The 18,726-nt window shown below is 40.8% G+C and overlaps 1 protein-coding gene across 1 annotated transcript in view; it reads right to left on the reverse strand.

Moving 5' to 3' along the window:
• Nucleotides 1–18,726, reverse strand: part of hyou1 (hypoxia up-regulated 1) — a 31,481-nt gene extending 12,755 nt beyond the window's left edge. Inside the window, exons 1-16 of the mRNA XM_052039836.1 lie at nucleotides 18,431–18,726; nucleotides 15,833–15,920; nucleotides 14,611–14,704; nucleotides 14,450–14,528; nucleotides 13,396–13,550; nucleotides 10,236–10,312; nucleotides 9,066–9,247; nucleotides 8,444–8,559; nucleotides 6,698–6,884; nucleotides 6,158–6,292; nucleotides 5,761–5,843; nucleotides 4,350–4,482; nucleotides 3,682–3,866; nucleotides 1,966–2,104; nucleotides 1,510–1,570; nucleotides 439–521 (exon numbers count right to left, since the gene is read on the reverse strand). Coding sequence (XP_051895796.1) covers nucleotides 439–521; nucleotides 1,510–1,570; nucleotides 1,966–2,104; nucleotides 3,682–3,866; nucleotides 4,350–4,482; nucleotides 5,761–5,843; nucleotides 6,158–6,292; nucleotides 6,698–6,884; nucleotides 8,444–8,559; nucleotides 9,066–9,247; nucleotides 10,236–10,312; nucleotides 13,396–13,550; nucleotides 14,450–14,528; nucleotides 14,611–14,704; nucleotides 15,833–15,905 — 1,782 coding nt within the window. The 5' untranslated portion in view covers nucleotides 15,906–15,920; nucleotides 18,431–18,726. The remainder of the gene's footprint in view (nucleotides 1–438; nucleotides 522–1,509; nucleotides 1,571–1,965; nucleotides 2,105–3,681; nucleotides 3,867–4,349; nucleotides 4,483–5,760; nucleotides 5,844–6,157; nucleotides 6,293–6,697; nucleotides 6,885–8,443; nucleotides 8,560–9,065; nucleotides 9,248–10,235; nucleotides 10,313–13,395; nucleotides 13,551–14,449; nucleotides 14,529–14,610; nucleotides 14,705–15,832; nucleotides 15,921–18,430) is intronic.

An 18,726-nucleotide genomic window follows, 5' to 3' on the forward strand; every position in this document is an offset into this window, starting at 1 on the left:
GGAACCAGTGAAACAGAAGTGGAAACAAATGGCCCCCAAGGTCTGCTCAAGAAAAAATACCAGCTAACAAGACGGAAGGTATACTTTGGACTTCGAAAAAAGCCACTGTGATTAACGTGCAAATTATATGCAATCATTTATGTTGCTGTATTTTCTCTGCCTGTTGACACAGAGGTATAGTGATATACAGTATAATGTTTTATTCTAGTATTTTCATGCCGTCTTAAACTTGAACATCAGCTGGCCACTACTAAACTGGTCCTTACTTGACACCCAGATTTTTCAGCAGAGATCAGGCGATACTGATTTTTTTTTGTCATGTCTTAGCCTCAACACCATCTCAGCTGAGAACAGGTAGATACAGGAGACTAGGAAGCAAACCAAGTATCTTCTAATCTTTATGAATATAGATGGAAACTTGTTCAGGTGCACACTTACCTGTACAGATTCAGTCAGGTTCTCCTTCCCATCTGTTTCAGAGCTCCCACCTCCAAACAAACTAGAAATGGTGTTTCCAAGCTCTGCAGTTGAGATCAGATAATAAGAAACTGCCAACATCCACCAGAAACAGGACACTTTTCTAACAATAAACTTAATATTTTAATTTATTGCTGAGCCTTTTGAAGTGGCTCAAACCTTACTGACCCTCTCTGTGACTTTGCAAGGTCACAGTGGGAGCCTTAAATGGCCATGGACACCAATTATTAGTCCATTCAGCTGTGGAACACAGATCAATCAAACCCATTATGGGGCTGGCACGATGCTCACACAATCACCTGCAAACTGTTTTTAGAAACACTAATTGAAAGACCACTTCAGTTAAGATTGGCTAAAACTGTACAGATTGGAATTAAATCACCACAATTGTGACCAACTCTTTTCTTTCATTCACCAGTTGGAAAGAAACAGAATTGAGGCACCATGAGGAAGCAGAGCTTGAATGTACCCAGGCAATGGGCAAGGACCACGAGAATATTGGAAGTGGATATGTTTTACATTCAGGATTTGGACAACGATTGCAAGGTCATATTTATTGCCCATATCCAGTTGCTCAAGTAGGTAAAAAGCCGTTGAAGTTTTGCAACAGTTTTTCTTCAACTAAAATACAGCTGTGTGGTTCGCTGGGCAATTTCAGAGATATCATAATTGGGTGGGAAAAAGTGAACTTGCTGCACAGGAATAGCTATGGGTATTTAAGAAGGCAGTAGGGACAAAACAGTCACCCTTCCTCCCATTTCCTATCTAGACACAAGCCCTGCAACAGTGTCATGAAGTTCTACTGTCACAATAGCTCCTGTGATTACCTGGGGTTATATGAATGATAACAGGGAGTTATATTGTGACAATCTCCAATCACCACTCCTCACAGAGGAAAAAAAAAATAGCTTCTCAAACAAGAAAAATGAGCCTGAATTTAGCAATTTACCATCTGGAGTAGAAAGTCATCGACAAGAACATTTACCGTGTTCAATGGTCAGGGACATCATGGATGCTGATCAGAATACTCACTGGTCAAGGTCGACTCTTCCTCTGGTTCTCCATCCTGCAGAGTCTCAAACACAGCTTCTACCTGCACCAGAAGAGGACATTAATTCAAATATACTCAATTTAACAAGTCAGTGCTTATTTTCTTTCTAAATGGGGAAAGAAACTAAAGAAACATTGGCTTATGATTCCATTCATCAGCCACATGTTAACAGATTGATAAATAAAAAGCCTGAAACTGATACTGCTCTTAGCCGTATGCTATTAATAGTCATATGCAAAGTACTCACTTGAGCTTTAACTTTTAGTACATTTGCTGCTCATTTCCTTAGCTATTGAATGGATCTAGCTATTAAAAGTTCATTTGTATCATGAAAATCTATCCAAGATAGCCTTTATAAAGTGTCTACAAATGGACCACATGTGGGCAAGCAAGGGCTGACCAGCTTAGAAAGAAAACAGGACTTTGTGTATACTTACTCTATCCAGTGCCAGTATTCCACTTTCGTCCATGTTAAAATGGGCTTTAATGCCTTTAGATTCAGCATTCGAATGCTTCTGGAAGCTTGAACCAACTCCACTCAATCGAACTGTAGTCAAGTTCAAAGATCCAAATATACTGGATGAAAAAGACAGGAGGAAGTCAATGTCCAAACTCCATTTGTGCATTACTAGACATCCACATAGGTAAAAGCAATGTGCTCAGTTTGCTAGCAAAGGTCAGCTTGGATCAGAAACTCAAGAGCAGTATATCACTCACAGGAGTCATATTTCAATTAGAACTAAGATTCCAATTACCATTGTAGGTGGACATTAAAGATTCTAGGCACAACTAAAAATGGAGCAGAGAATTCTCACGTTGAGCTGCTCAATATTTTTCCAACAGGCAACATCACAAGGAAGAAACCATTTAGGTCCTTGTATGTGAAAACCATGTGTGCAAACTTCTGCCATATGTGCAATTCATGTGAAATACAGTAATTCATTGATTAGAAAAGTTCAGATCCAAGGAAAGTGGCAAGTTGTATTATTAGGCCAATTTTGGATCGAAGGATTAATGGTTGAACAGAGTTTTGGTATTAAAAAGCTGTAAAGGGTGCCCACTGGGTTGGTGCTAGTTCCCTTGTTTTTCTTAGACTAATATGTAGGAACCAATATTGGGTTTTCTAGTACCGAAATTGACAGTGGTTGATTGTACGCAATGAAGAGGAGGGTACTGAATCATCAACACAACAGTGGGCAAAGAAAAACAATGGAATTCTGTGAAAAGTGCTTGGTAATACATATCTGGATGGCAAACAAGGCAAGGGAATATGATAGATGGATATGAAATACAAAAGGAACAGAGGACCTCTGAGCTAGAATATTCAAGAAACTTGCTTTTTCTGTTTGTATCAGAACTGGTAAGCTCTGTTGCAAGGTTATTCATTGGTAATATTAACTCAATTTTTCTCTCTCAACAGACACTGCCTGATCTGCTGGGCATTCCAACATTCTCCTTTTGTTTGAGTTCTCTTTAACAGCTCTGACTTGCATTTCACAGCTTTTACACCTCTCTCCCCCTCTCAAACAGAGCTTCATAAACAGTGCATTGCTAAAACAACCCTGGTATCCATCTTTGTCCTGGAAGATTAACTCTGTATTTGTTTCCTCAAATGCTATCTGACATGCTGGCTGTTTCCAGCTTTTCTGTTTTTAGAACTTCTGGTTATGGGATATAGAATACAAGCTGAAATCATGCTAGAAGTGTATAAACCACCATGTTAGGCACAGGTAGAGTGTACACTTCTGGTCACCAGAACAGAAGGGATGCGATAATAACAAATATGATGCTGAGGGGAAATTTGCCAGGGGTAGAGGAAATTTATTTATTAAGAAAGATTAACACAAGTCAACATGGGCTTCTTTATATACCAATACATCAAGGTTCATTGTATTCGTGGCACTTAAAAAAAAATGGGATAATTCTTTCATTAGAAAGGGAAGTATTTTTGCCAACCAGATGCTGAAACTGAAACAACTTACTTGAAAACCTGGACTGTTGATGGGCATAGAGAGAGCAGGATTAGCTTAAGTGCTTCACGTTGAATGGCACTTGGGCAGATTTGACAGGTTGAACATTGCTTCATTGCCACATTCTTTGATAAGACTGTGAAACTTCCACATTAAAGAATCAACCTTCCTTCCCAATATTACCTGAGGTCATGTTCACTGAGGAAGCTCACATCCCCATAATTCACAAAGAACTCAAAGTCATCGGTGTAACGATTGAAGGTGATAACTTTGCGTTGGGGATATGGGGACATTCTCTGGAAGAGTACACGCTTGTTGTGTTTAATGCTTTTCACACCATCCTCCTCAATTGATCGCATAAATTCAACCTACCAGGTAAAACACACAAGTCAAACAAACAAAGAGGAATTTATAGACTAGCAAAATTATATTCAGCCAAAGGACTTTTTGCGTCATTTGACAGATGCTATGAAAAGGCAAAGAAATTTCTTAAATAATGGTCAACTCCCATTACGGGGTTTCCAACTTCAAACTGAGACATTATCAAGATATGTTAAGATATCAGTGCCCTTCCTACTTTCCGATCTCAGTGTGCCTACATCCATGCATCTTAGAGTGGGAGGCACTAGAAGCACAAACCCCGAATTGCTTTTCCTTCTACATTCCAGACAAACTTTAACACTTCACCGCAGTTCAAGCCAAATCAATTAACAGCACAGATTGGACAATACCCAATTCTAGTTTCTGATTTTTATGACTCAATTGCAGTACTGAAACTGTAACCTGCTGCAAACAAGTGCTTGAGATACTCCTGTGGATGCATGTAAAGCAAGTTGCAGTATAAAATTTACCTGAATGGGATAGAGGGCTGCATCACGGATGAGGAAGGGTTTGACCTTGAAGGCTTTGCTCAGAGCAGCAGCTTGATATACTGCTCCCATTGATGCTGCCTCATCAGCGTTTATATTCTTTCCCAACTCCTTCCTGTGAAAGGAGAGAAAACATCTGGATACTGACAGACAGCAAGAAATACCAAAAAAAACCACAGCAAAATCCACCTTTCCTTTCCATAACAATGCCATGATCTCTTCAGATGATTGGTTCATTTCTGTGCAGTAAGTACAATGAAGTCATCAGCAACTGAAGAATGCCAGCTTTCCTTTAGGGGAAAAAAATCTTTAAAGGGAAATTTATTTCCATTTGATTCCCTAATTAAGCACCACACAAATCTCTTAAGAAGTTTTCAGCACCTCCTACAGCAGAACCAAGATGGAGAAATATTTCACAAGCAGCATGAGTCAAAAGTCTGCAGCATGCCACTAACCAGCAGTGAGCTCAGCTGTTGTAAAAAAAAATTAAGGGATTGTCTAATGTAAAGTATTTAACGATAATGATTTAAAAATTAGGAAAATAATTAAGCAGGAACAAAATATTATAACTATGCAATTCAAGAGCAAAATCAAGTTGCAACTAACAAAGGTAGCAGAATCTGTAACTTGTGCTTCAGATACAGGGTTGAGGGGTAGCAGTCAATTAAAATAGCATGGATACATCAGTTACAAATTCCTAGCAGGACAGCCAGGAGGCTTGCGGCTCAGAACAGTACAGGAAGAGTTTTGCTTTAAAAAAAAATCACCTATGGCTATCTTCAGGCATGTGAAAGTTTCTCCAATTCATTTAAATCCTTCATCATTTTAAACATTTCCCTTTCTCATCCTTCCCTCTCTCAATTACAGCTTCACTCGTCTAACCACACACTAAATCATATGCCCCGGAACTAATCTCTTACATATCTTCAAAGGCTTCACTTCCTTCCTAAACTGTGATGTCCAATATTAGACATATTTTGTCTATATCCCCAGGAATCTACCTTTTAAATTTAGTGTCATTTACAAACTTCAGAATCACACCACTTTTCTAACCCCAAGCAATTAATGTATGTGAGAAACAGCAGTCCCAGCGCTGAACCTTGCAGAAGTGATGAAAATGAACGGGTCCAAAAAGCAGCTATTTTCCATAATTCCTTCCTAAAGCCTTAAATAATCTTGTACCCACTGCTACCACCCTTTTTATCCACAGGATTTAAAATTTTGTTAACAGGTCTATCGCAGAGTGTTTCTCTAATGTTTTAAAGTCCATATATGCTAAACGTAGGTATCATCCACCTCAAATTCTGGTTAGCCAAATACAAATAAAATGAAAACAGAACTGGAATTCACATTGTGTCAAATTAAATAAAAATGAGAAAAACGTAACTCTTACTTTCCAACAGCTTTTAACAGGGCCTCCTGTACTTTGGGAACTCGTGTTGCTCCTCCCACCAGAATCACATGATCAATGTCTTCCTATAAGAAAGGAGACCTTTCAGAAAATGAAGCATCAAAACATTTCTTTTTGAAATTCAGCTGCCACATTGCCCTATAGGAAACCCATAATAAATCATTCTATTTGTGAGCTGCTTTTTAAATAGACAGAGCATTGATACCATGCTCAAGGATAAATAGTTCAAGTCTTTGAGATTTGTTACATGGCAAATGTAAAAATTCCATTGTGTTAATGTTAAGCAGAAAGTAGCAAAGTTAAAGAAAACCCAAATTAAAAATAACACACAAGCGCAAAGAGATCCTTGGTGATACCTGGCTTATTTGGGAGCACTCACCATTTTCAACTCAGCTGTTTTTAAGGCCTGATGTACAGGATCTGCAACTTTCTCAAACAGATCACTACACAGCTCCTCAAAATCTTGTCTCGTTACTTTAGCCTTGAAGTCAATGTCATCAAGAAGTCCCTCGACCTGCAAGAAAATAGAAGGGGAAGCCTTTTTAAAAATTCAGTCACCATGGGATTGATTTAAAGTCAGTGGCAAAGAGAGTCAGAGGTGAGATAAAGAAAAATGTTTTACACAGCAAGTTATGATGTTATATTCAAAGGGTGGTGAAAGCATATCTAATGGCAACTTTCAAGAAGACAAGTGGTATTATGGAGCAGGGATTTTGTACCAATTTAAGTCTATCCAACAGGCACGACAATTTGAATGGCCTCCTACAACAGATTTCAATACCATGTATTGAAGATACACAAAACATTTAAAGAGTGGATGAAGTGAAGTCCTGAGTGCACGTTGAGGAAAAGCTACCATGCCTTCCCGAGGCGGAAAAGCTACCATGCCTTCCCGAGGCAGAAAAGCTGGTATATCTACCTGTGCCATGTGATCAATATTTGCACTTAGTACTGTTTTCAAACGATTTGCTTCTTTCCACAGTTTGGCCATTGCTCTTGGGTGATGAAGGACATCTTTGGATGTCTTCTTTTGTCCATTGAAGAGTTTAGCAAGGTGATCCCGCAGGCGTAGTTCCATCTCAAGTCCACCCAGGTTTCGATTAAAACTGAGGGTACAAGAATAAAGAAGAAATCTACAAAATCCAACTTCAACTCATGGCTCGTGGTCCAGTGAGCCAGAAGGTTGTGGGTTCAATTATTACTCTGTGTGGTACTGAGGAACATTGCACTGGAGGTGTTCTCTTTTTGGAGAGAATGCTGAGCCAAAGCCAACACCACCCACTGCTCCTCTCCCTGTCCCCCCTCTGATGAGTGCTTCCCGCAATGGACATGAAAGGAAACATCCATGACAACACTGGAAAGGACACAGGGTATTCTTCGTGATGTCCCAGCTAATATTTATCCATTACTAACACAGGAACATAGTACCTCGCCATTTTGCTGTTAATGGGCAAATTAACCGCCACATTACAATTGTAACATTTCAAACATACTTCACAGCATATCAGACTATCAAATAATGTGCTTGATATGCACTATATAAATGCAATCATACAAGACCAACAGGAAATCAATAACATATATAGATATACTGATAAAGTCCAAAAAAATTCCAATTATTCATCAACTTCATATTCTGTCATATTATTTACGTTACCACTATTGAAACTAGATACCCATTACCTCCTGAACTTGCACATCCGGACCTAGCTCTTAACAGGGAAATAGGTCCCTAGCTCAGAATTGTGCAATCTACTGTCTTGCGAAGCTGCATTTAAAACATCAACTGCAATTACTGATTTAAACAGATAGCTATTCAGTGTAGAAGGGGAACAAAGCAGAAAGGTTTAGAAGACTAGGGCCACTGGTTTATGAAGATTTTAGCGGCTGGGATGGGGGTGAGTGGTGTACAGCGCCCTATTGATTAGAAAGGCTATATAAAAAAAATGGGAGCAAGGTTGAGAAGGTCACTGAACAATGAAGACAGATATTTATTTTCTAGTACATAGTGATACTTGAAAATAGAATCTTTTTACCATGTCATTACTAAGGCAAAGAAAACACAAAGGGTCTGTAAAATAGAAATAGGATTATTACCCAAATTAAGTGACCTAAACCATGACTTTTCTTATCATTTCATGATATTATGAAAATTTGAGAAGATGAAATTCTAAAAACTATGAAACTAAATTGATGCAAAAATATTCTAGTTTATGGTGTTTAAAAAAGGCGTCCAGTCCACTAAAGCCTTGGTCTTTCTACTTAAACAGAAGAGGCAGATTAGCCAAGCTACCCAAGCTTGCTGCCCTAGCATATCCACACTGCAGTTCCCCACCCGCCCCCTTCCTCCCCCACTAGATATTTCTCCAGTTAAAAGTAAACAACTGCAGAATATTTAAATTCAGGAATAACTTCATTTTTTCCACAAAGAAATGAACACTACTGGGGTTCAAACAGTTACCACTCTTTACTGTCGCCTTTCAAAATGGTTTGATAATAGTCAGGCCTCCATCTTCTCATGTTTGGTGATTAACCTCGTTAAAGTCCCAGTCTTCACAATGAATTTTTCGTAGAATGCCACCCTCAACACAAAGCCCACACTTACTCTCATTTGTGTTATGTGTAATATTCATTAAAAATAGAGGCTTTGAAAATAGAAATTTACCCAATCCCTCTGATCTGGAGCTGGGGTTGCGTCCCCCAATCCTTTGTCTTTGTCGTCACGTAAGTAACTATGGTGGCAGTGGTGCTGCTTGATCCCATGTCGTAAAACATCACATTCTGGAAAAGCATTAGATACCAGGCTTAAGTTTGTCATTTCAGAGTACATTAAATCCAAACATAGTCCTGCTCACTTCATTCTCTATCACCACTGCCCCCAACTGTAATCTTCTCCAATAATGTACTGTATGCTATTTTGTCAAAGGCTCCCTTAAAATCCATGTGTGGCACATCACTACATTTTCCCTGTTTACCTTTTCAGTCACCTCTAAAAGATACCAACTTTGTCACGCATGTTCTTTTCTAAAATCAGCTAGCCATTTCTTTTCTCATTTCATTTGAATACTTAGTAATTTTATTTTTAAATTTAAAATACCAAAGATTTCTTGTATCACAGACCAACTGGTCTTTAACTATCCAGACTGGCTCTATCACTCAATTTGATAATCAGTTTTACATCAGTCATTTTCCCGTCCTCTGCTCACACAACTAGAACTGCAAACTACAATTTCTATTTGCTTTAGGATCTACACAGGTCCTGTGTTGTTACTTGTATTCCAGCTTACCTGGGCTGTGGCATTAATATCCTTCCTCCGGAAAACACCATAGTTCAGAGCCACAGCTGTGTTATCATTGATGAGTTGAAGGACCTTGAGGCCTGCCATCTGAGCAGCTTGCAAGACTGCTCTCCTTTCTGCTTGGTTAAAATATACCGGCACAGTGATCACCAGGTCCTTAATGGGCTGCTCTGCAGGAAAAGGAAGGCGTATACCACAGCATATCAGCTATAAAAACTTCGGCATCTCAAAAGCCTTGACCCAATTACTGGAGAAACATTGTTAGAATCCTTCTCAATGCACATGATGTAGAACTTCTACAGTCCGGTTAATGATTTGGTTTGTTAAAGACTTATTTTGGCAGGATTACCCCTAAACTCTTTAGTTTAGGTTCTAATTTGATTGAATTGAGATCAGTGAGCACTGTTATATCAGTGCCTGATCCAGATCGATGCATTATACAAAGTGCGAGAAGAGGAATCAAATTCTAATTTTCACTTTTTTAAGATGCATCTTCACAGCTAGATAATCAGTGACAAAGCACAGATGAAAATGACAGGAAACTGTAGAGGCAGGTACAATTTCAATGTTTAAAAGACATTTGGACAGGTGCATTGATGGAAAAAGGCCTAGAGATAGGGGCCAAATGCAGGCATATGGAACTGGCTCAGATAGACATCTTAGTCAGCATGGGCGAGTTGGGTTGTTTCTGTGCTGTATAACTCTATGACTCAGAAAATCAATTTAAACTAAAAGAACATGAGCGCTAAGCAACGTCTGTTGTAAAATATGTTCCCTGGAGTGGTATACAAAACTACAATGGGGTTGGGTTGTGATTTGGATCAAATTACAAGGAAGCACGACTTGAACAGTGACCCTGACTGTATGCCAGTTACAACACAGCGCTGTTCAATACGCTGCAACAATGTCTGGGGCCATTCATGTCAAGGTAAAGCTGCTACAATCAATGGAATAAGAATCCAGGAGCAAAATACTGCAAATTCTAGAAATCTAAAATGACAACAGAAAACAGTTCAGACAGCAACTACGGTGAGAGAAACTGAGTTAACATTTCAGGTTGATGACCTTTCATCAAAATTAACATAATTGTTTATCATCCAGTACTTGCTCAACTCAAAGAGGGAAAAATGATGCTAGTTGTAGAAAAATTGGACCAACCTGCAAAATCTTGAGCCAAGATTCTTGAGTAATTCAGAACCATCCCCAACAACTCCTCAGGGGAATAAAATAATTCACTAGGAAGAGAAACAAAAATATTTAACTTAAGTATTTTGTGAGGAATAGTTCAAAGCAATAAAAAGACCAATGAAAATCCTCATAGATGCTTCTGACCAAATGAAGTTTGAGCAGACAATCTAGGTTGTTCATAATGCGATCACATCTCAGAATTGAGTGGGTGCATACTTTTCACCAACAGCAGTATCAGCTATAAGGAACTGCTTAGGATACCAGCCCCAGAAGTGGGCAAAATAAATGTAAAAGATTCAGAATGAGACAGAAAATATAATGACACAACAAATTGATGCAGTTTCTCTCTTTGCCGAGCACTAACAGCAAGGAAATCTTCATAAGCAAAGAAAGCTTATAAGACCATAAGACATAGGAGCAGAATTAGGCCATTCAGCCCATCGAGTCTACTCTGCCATTCAATCGTGGCTGATTTATTTTTCTCTCTCAACCCCACTTTCCTGCCTCCTCTTCATAACCTTTGATGCCCTTACTAATCAAGAACCTATCAACCTCCACTTTAAATATACCCAATGACTTGGCCTCCACAGCCATCTGTGGCAATGAATTCCATAGATTCACCACCCTCTGGCTAAAGAAATTCCTCTTCATCTCTGTTGTAATGTAACGTCCTTCTATTCTGAGACTGTGCCCTCTGGTGCTAGACTCCCCCACTACTGGAAACATCCTCTCCTCTCTATCCAGGCCTTTCAATATTCAGCAGGTTTCAAATGAAATCCCCCTTCATCCTTCTAAACTTCAGCAAGTACAGTCCCACAACCATCAAACACTCCTCATACATTAATCCTTTCATTCTCGGGATCATTCTCAAACTTCCTCTGGACCCTCTCCAATGCCAGCACATCCTTCCTTAGATATTGGGCCCAAAACTGCTCACAATACTTCCAATGTAGTCTGACCAACACCTTGTAAAGACACAGCATTACATCCTTGCTTTTATATTCTAGTCCTCTCAAAATAAATGCTAACATTGCATTTGCCTTCCTTACTACCGACTCAACCTGCAAGTTAACCTTTAGGGAATCCTGCACTGGGACTCCCAAGTCCCTTTGCACCTCCGATTTCTGAATTCACTCCCTGTTTAGGAAATAGCCTACACCTTTATTCCTTCTACCAAAGTGCATGACCATACACTTCCCTATGCTGTATTCCATCTGCCACTTCTTCGCCCATTCTCCCAACTTGTCCAAGTCCTTCTGCAGACACCCTGCTTCCTTAACACTACCTGCTTCTCCACCTATCTTTACATCATTTGCAAACTTGGCCACAAAGCCAATAATTCCATCATCCAGATCATTAACGTATAACTTGAAAAGTAGCAGAGCCAACACCAACCCCTGCGGAACACCACTAGTCACCAGCAGCCAACCAGTAAAGGCCCCCTTATTCCCACTCTTTACCTACTGCCAGTCAGCCAATCTTCTATCCATGCTGGTACTTTTCTTGTAATACCATGGACTCCTATCTTGGTTAGCAGCCTCATGTGTGGCACCTTGTCAAAGGCCTTCTGAAAATCCAAGTAAACAACATCCACTGACTATCCTGCCTACTATTACCTCAAAGAATTCCAACAGATCTGTCAGACAAGATTTCCCCTTAAGGAAACCATGCTGACTTCCACCTATTTTAATCATGCACTTCCAAGTACCTCAAAACCTCATCCTTAATAATGGACTTTAACACATTACCAACCATTGGTATCATAACTGGCCTATAATTTCCTGTCTTTTGCCTCCCTCCCTTCTTAAAGAGTGGAGTGACATTTGCAATGTTCCAGTCCTCTGGAACCATTCCTGAATCTAGTGATTCTTAAAAGATCACCAGAACCCAGGGGTGTAGTCCATCTGATCCAGGTGACTTATCTACCTTCAGACTTTTCAGCTTCCCAAGCACCTTCGCCTTAGTAATAGCCACTACACTTACTTCTGCCCTGACTCTCTCAAATTTCTGGCACGTTGCTGGTGTCTTCCACTGTGAAGACTGACACAAAATACTTATTTAGTTCGTCTGCCATTTCTTTGTTCACCATTACTATTTCTCCAGCTTCATATTCCAGCAGTCCAATATCCACTCTTCCCTCTCTTTTACTTTTTATATATCTGAAAAAACTTTTGGTATCCTCTTTTATATTATTGGCTAGCTTACCTTTATATTTCATCTCTTCTCCCCTTATTGCTTTTTTAGCTGCCTTCTGTTGGTTTTTGAATCCTCTAGCTTCCCACTAATTTTTGCAATGGTTTTATGGCGTCTTTGACTTCTCTTGTCATCCATGGTTGCCTCATCCTCCCTTTAGAATGTCTCTATTTTGGGATGAACTGATCCTGCATCTTCCGAATTACTCCTAGAAACTCTTGCCATTGCTGCTCTACCGTCATCCCTCCTAGAGTCCTCTTTCAATCTATCTGGCTAGCTCCTCTCTCATGCCTCTGTAGTTACCTTTACTTTGCTGTAATACCGATACATCTGATTTTAGCTTCTCCCTCTCAAACTGCAGGGTGAATTCCATCATATTATCAACACTGCCTCCTAAGGGTTTCTTTACCTTAAGCTCCCTAATCATATCTGGTTCATTGCACGACACCAAATCCAGAATTGCCTTTTCCCTAGTGGGCATGACCTGAAGCTGCTCTAAAAAGCCATCTCGTAGGCATTCTACAAATTCCTTCTCTTGGGATCCAGTACCAACCTGATTTTCCCAATCTACCAGCATATTGAAATCCCCCATGACCACTGTAACATTGCCTCTCTTATATGCCTTTTCTATCTCCTGCTGTAATTTGTACCCCACATCCTGGCTACTATTCGGAGGTCTGTATACAACTCGCATCAGGGTCTTTTTACCCTTGCAGTTTCTTAACTCTACCCACAAGGATTCTACATCTTCTGATCCTTCTCGCTAAGGATTTGATTTCATATTTTTTTTTTTACCAACAGTGTCACTCCATCCCTTCTGTCCACCTGCCTGTCTTTTCGATAGGATGTGTATCCTGGATGTTCAGCTCCCAGCTGTGAACTTCTTTCAGCCACGACTCTGTAATGCCCTATACTCTTATGCAGAGCGAATACTTACTCAGACACTTTGTAGAGAACAGTTCCTCGCTGCTCGGCTGCCACCAACTGATGTTCAGGAAAACGCTTCCTGTATAGCTCTACCTGTGGGTTTTCCAGCTGCTTTCCCAGAAGATCCTGGAGGTAGCGGAACACAACCTTTGGGTTCTTCGCTGACTGTGGAGTACAATGAAAACCCAACTTAGAGAATTCAACATCGATGCACCCCAAGAGCCTACACAAGCAGCACAGCAGCATGCAAATCATACACTGGTTAGACATTAACACTAAATCTTATCTGCAAAACATCTTGGAAGACATTGATACTTAATGCACAAATGAAAAATCTATAAAGCTCTTCACTGTGTAACTGTGGGGATCTTGGGCAAACCATGAAACAGATAACTCAGCATAACTATGAAGGAGATACACACCGTTACTTTGGATGCAAATATCTGCCTCAGTCACCTAAATGTAAAATCATTATCATCATTCTTTCAAATGAGGCAGAAACAGAAGATAATGCCCAAAGAAAAACTGCATATGCTGGAAATCTGAAACAAGAACAGAAAATGCTAGAAACATCTCTTTCTCAGCTCTGATAAAGATTCACTTAAGTGTTAACACTTTCTCTTTCCACAGATGTTTCCTGACCTGTTGCATGCTTTCAGCATCTTCTATCTTTATTATAGAAGACAACAGCTGCTTGGATCATAAAAGTGATGACTTTTGATGCAATGTATCATTACAACATTAGCTTTGATGCAATTTAGGAGAAACTTGGATTGTGATAGAATTCCTTTCTTTCTTCTTAACTAAGTCAGCATTAACAGTTCATCAACACCATCCCCACTTGCAATGGAAGAACATCCAAGAATATGAGGTACAAGAGAGCTACACGAGACATAAAACTTTACAGCCATCACATTCAGCAGGTGTCACAGGAAGGGTGTATGGCAAGAAGAAGAAATGAAAGAACCTGAAGGCAGCACTCAATTTGTTCTGCAAATATATAGGTAGATCAATTTCGACACTGTTTATTTCTTAAGCAAGTATCTAATATACCAAAACCTCACCATTGCCACTGCACTGTCCCCAAAGAGTCGTTCATTTTCCTTCAAAGAAACTGCAACCGGAGTTTTCCTTCTCGACTCCCTGCAACAACATACAAAAGCTGAGTACCATTAAGGCTCAAATCAGCTGTCCTTGGGTGTTAAATCAGGCCAGGTGTACATACTTGTTTAATACGATCTCCATGGGAACACCTGGTTTCACAATGGCAATTTTCATCCATTCACTGCCCAAATCAACTGACATCACTGCTACCGAATCTGTATAGAGAGGAGCACAAAGGCAGTCAGACAGACACTCAATAGCAAGTGAAGAGGCAGAGAAGAAAGAATCCATTTTTAGAATTCATGTTAGTTCACGAGGAACATCCTCTCAAAAACTGATCTTCATTGCGAGAGAGAAAAATAACATGACCCAGGAAGAAGCTTGGAGCTTGTTGAACATGCAAATGTACCTAAGCTTTTCCAAGTTAGTCAATGACAACCAGGAATACCCATGGACACAGTGAATAGCTACAGGGTTAATGAGAACTTGAGATTAAAAAACTCCTGTTCATTATCTATGATCTCATTTGTGGATGACAGTCTACTGGTTGGCTAGGTTCCAGCATAAATAGTGAGACGATAGTACTGCATTAAAATAACCTGGAGAGAATTAAAAAGTAACATGAAAATAACTGTATGAACAGAGGATTCATAAGTAGCACACTTTTTTTCACGCATAGTCAGGACCAAATATTTCCATACTGGCCTGCAAATGCTGCTTTCAGATGACTCAATTAATTGCTTTGAGTGAAGGGACCAAATCTTCTTCCATTCAAACATCTTACATTGAAGCTCTTCAGAGCATTATTTCTCACAACAGCTCCCACACCTGGCCACTATTGTGATAGTGGTATTTTATTCATAACCTGCTGTGCAGCAAGTCATTAACAGTAGCCTTTATTTTGCAGCAGCAATCTGTATATTGAATCAACAGTGGCCTCTAAAAGAACCATCAAAACATTAAACATGCATGGAACATACAGCTCCAACCACTCCCTCCCAGGTTACTTCTAGTTTAAATAGATTCTTTAATTAAGATTAGTACAATAAAAATTTCAATGACAGCAATAAGTTATATACAGGATGAAGCTAAAATGCTAGCAACGCCAATCTTATCCAAGTGCAGGATACATTCAAAGTACAAACAGGTTTATCTGATCCATTTCATGACAGGTTTATACAAATGAAAGCATCACTCATCACAAGAGAGTGCACCTTCAACAGCACCATATTCCATAATATTCCATAATGCATCACCACAGTAATGTCCATTAAATGTATCAAAAAACAAAGAAACTTATTAAAATAATTGGCATGAATGACTTAAATCCAAGTTAGACATACCTGTATGCAAGGCTAGGTGAGCAAGTGTGAAGCATAGTAAAACCCAGATCAGCTGCCCCATCTTTCTGTACATTGCAAAAAGGTTCACCTGCAGGAGGGAAGTCAAGGATCAAACTCACACACTAAAACAAGTTTCCTAAAATTTATATTGATGGATCCTGTGGTCATACAAAAGCATTTCACCTTCCATAGTGGATACTTGCACAACACAAACATAAAATTGGATAAGTCTCATCATATAAACAACAGAGAGCCACGGAGCTTTTAATAAACTTAAGTGCTGAAGCACTTTGGACACAGGTACCAACAATGTTACAGCATAAAGCATTGTGACACAGATCAAGCATTTAACCTGCACTTGCTAGTCAGAGATCACACTGGTTTTGGAACCATACAGTCGCCCAGTTGATGCAGATTCACCTTCCAGAGCTAGACCATCTCACTTAGCATGTACAATTACTCTAAATTCCTCTCATAACCAGGGCACTCATTCAGCTTGCCAAGCTTCCTAAGATCTACAAAATCAACTCACCATGGGTTAACTTAAAATTCAGGTTAAATTTTACTGAGATACCTAGCCTCAAAATATTCTAGTTGCCCATCATCCATCCATGCTGGCCAACCTCCATTAAAATGGGCAGTAGACAGGTTGGGATTGCCTTTGAGATTTAAAATTACCCCATAACATTAGATGCGAAATGTTTGTCAATATTTGATGGCTATTGATGATCTACCAATTAATGACAAAAGAACAATTTGTGCCTTTTGTGTTCTCTTTTTCACACGATTCTGCAGCCATCAGAAACTTGGCTCAGGCTTGTTAAAGCCAAATCATTTACCTCCACCGGAGACAGAAGGCCATTATTGCAGGCTGAAATCCTATTACTGTCTCAGATAAAAGGGGCAATATGCAAAACCTAGTCTATTTGCAATAATTAAATTGATAAAGATGTAGTCCAGCTTGCATTTATCAACAGATCAGCTTAATTGCAAAAGGTGGAGTAATTTATATAAAAAAGGAAACTTGCTAAAATGTCTAACTGAGCAAACAAAGTAAAAATAAACAGATGAATTGCACACTGGGATCCACCAACCCATCTGGAAAGCAATGGGAGAACACATTCACCATCATCAGGCAAGTAGCACAAGATTCTCCCATTATTTTCTGGGAGAGGTTTGAGGGGTTTCACTCAATGAATGGTGGAACTAGCTCAAGGGGTTGAATGGCCTACTTCTGTTCCTACTTATACTGTTAATCCTCTGATCTGAAATAGAAGTCATCCTTGACCCCTCATGTCTACAAGGATAGCGATGGAAATAAATCATCCATCTGCAGAGGCCTGAGAATCTGCTGCCTTCACTTCTGATCTGCATATTGTGTGTCCAAACAGACAGATTTCTTCCGGCTCCACCTTCACTGATATTTAACCTGCCGTTGGCAGTTGTCGCGTTATCCATTTTCAATCTCCTGTGCATACATTCAGATCCTTCCTGTGCATCTGTCTGTTTACTCTTTCCTTATCTCTTCTTTTCCTTCCTAGTACTTAGGCAATTGTTCCAATACACCTAAGTTGGCAGATACAGGAAGTAGTACTAAGACTAGCAATGCTTAAAGTAAGTCACCCAGATAAAATGACACGTATCCCAAGCTTCAGAAACCTGAATCAATCTTCCAATCCTTATTATACACCTTTGTTTGAAAAGGGTGCAAAGATAAACCATTCAATCACAAACTTGTCAGTTTAACCACAGTGGTGGGTAAGCTTCCAAAGGCAACACAAAGGACAAGGGGTGAGTGGGAAATGAAATTCATTTGGAGAAATCCCCAAAGTTAAGCACTGATTTGTTAAACCCAGATGGAGTCGTTTTTTTGATGTTGTGGTAGAGAAACTCTGGTTAACAAAATTGATGCCCATACAATAAAAAGGACAGCACAGACAGGAAAAGTACCTAGGAGCCTAAAGCCTTGGTGAAAGGTTGTTTCACAGACTGAGGAGAGGCAGAGTAATTCACTCCAAGGGGACAGTGCTGGGACCACTACTATTTTTGATAGATATTAGTGACATGAAAATGAACACTCAGACTAAATCTTACCTATTTACAGCTGGAAGTGTGTCACAGTCACAAAACAGGCCCAACTCCTATCCAGCAACCCTTCATTCCCCCGGCTCCCGCAGCCATTCGTCCCAGCCACCCCTCCCTATCCCCCCTCCCACAAACACCCCATCCCCCACCACATCAAATTCCCCCCCCCCCCCCAGCCACCACCCCCCCACCCCCGACACAATTTCATCCACTTCCCACCTGCCTTTCTCTCCGGGGACCCTGGTCACTCCAGTTACCACCTTTGTCGCCCACACCCTCACCCTCCAGTAACCCCCCCCCCCCCGAACCCAGCAGCAAGGTGACGCGGTCGAAGGCAGAGGCGCGTACACGGTGCCGGGGGGGGGGGGGGGGCCCATGTTCACCGAGTGACCCCCGGGGCTCAAGCGCGGCAATTCGGGTCGGGCTGTGGCCGAGCTGCTGGAAGTAGGGACCCAAGGGGCTCCGGCTCCTCACCCCCGGCAGCAAAGCTGCAAACTCACGCCGAATACTCACCCGGTATCGAGGAGGGTGGGGGGTGGGGGTGGACGGGACTGAGCCTCAGGCCGCGCGGTAACGGCACTCGGGCACCAAGCCGCCAACTCCCAGCTGATCCCCCCTTATTCCCGTCGCGGTTTACCGGCACTCGAACCTCCGGCTGCGCCGCGCCACGCCACGCCACTCCGCCGGCTCCCGGACAACAGGCCTCCAGCCGCGCCGCTCCAACTCCCCCCACACCGGCTTCTGGTCGTGAGGCGACGGCGTGCCCAGCTCGCAAGCGCCACCCTCCCGCTGGAACGCGGCGAGCTCCC

The sequence above is a fragment of the Pristis pectinata genome, chromosome 27 (genome assembly GCF_009764475.1).
Source record: "Pristis pectinata isolate sPriPec2 chromosome 27, sPriPec2.1.pri, whole genome shotgun sequence".
In the NCBI taxonomy this organism is placed as follows: domain Eukaryota; kingdom Metazoa; phylum Chordata; class Chondrichthyes; order Rhinopristiformes; family Pristidae; genus Pristis; species Pristis pectinata.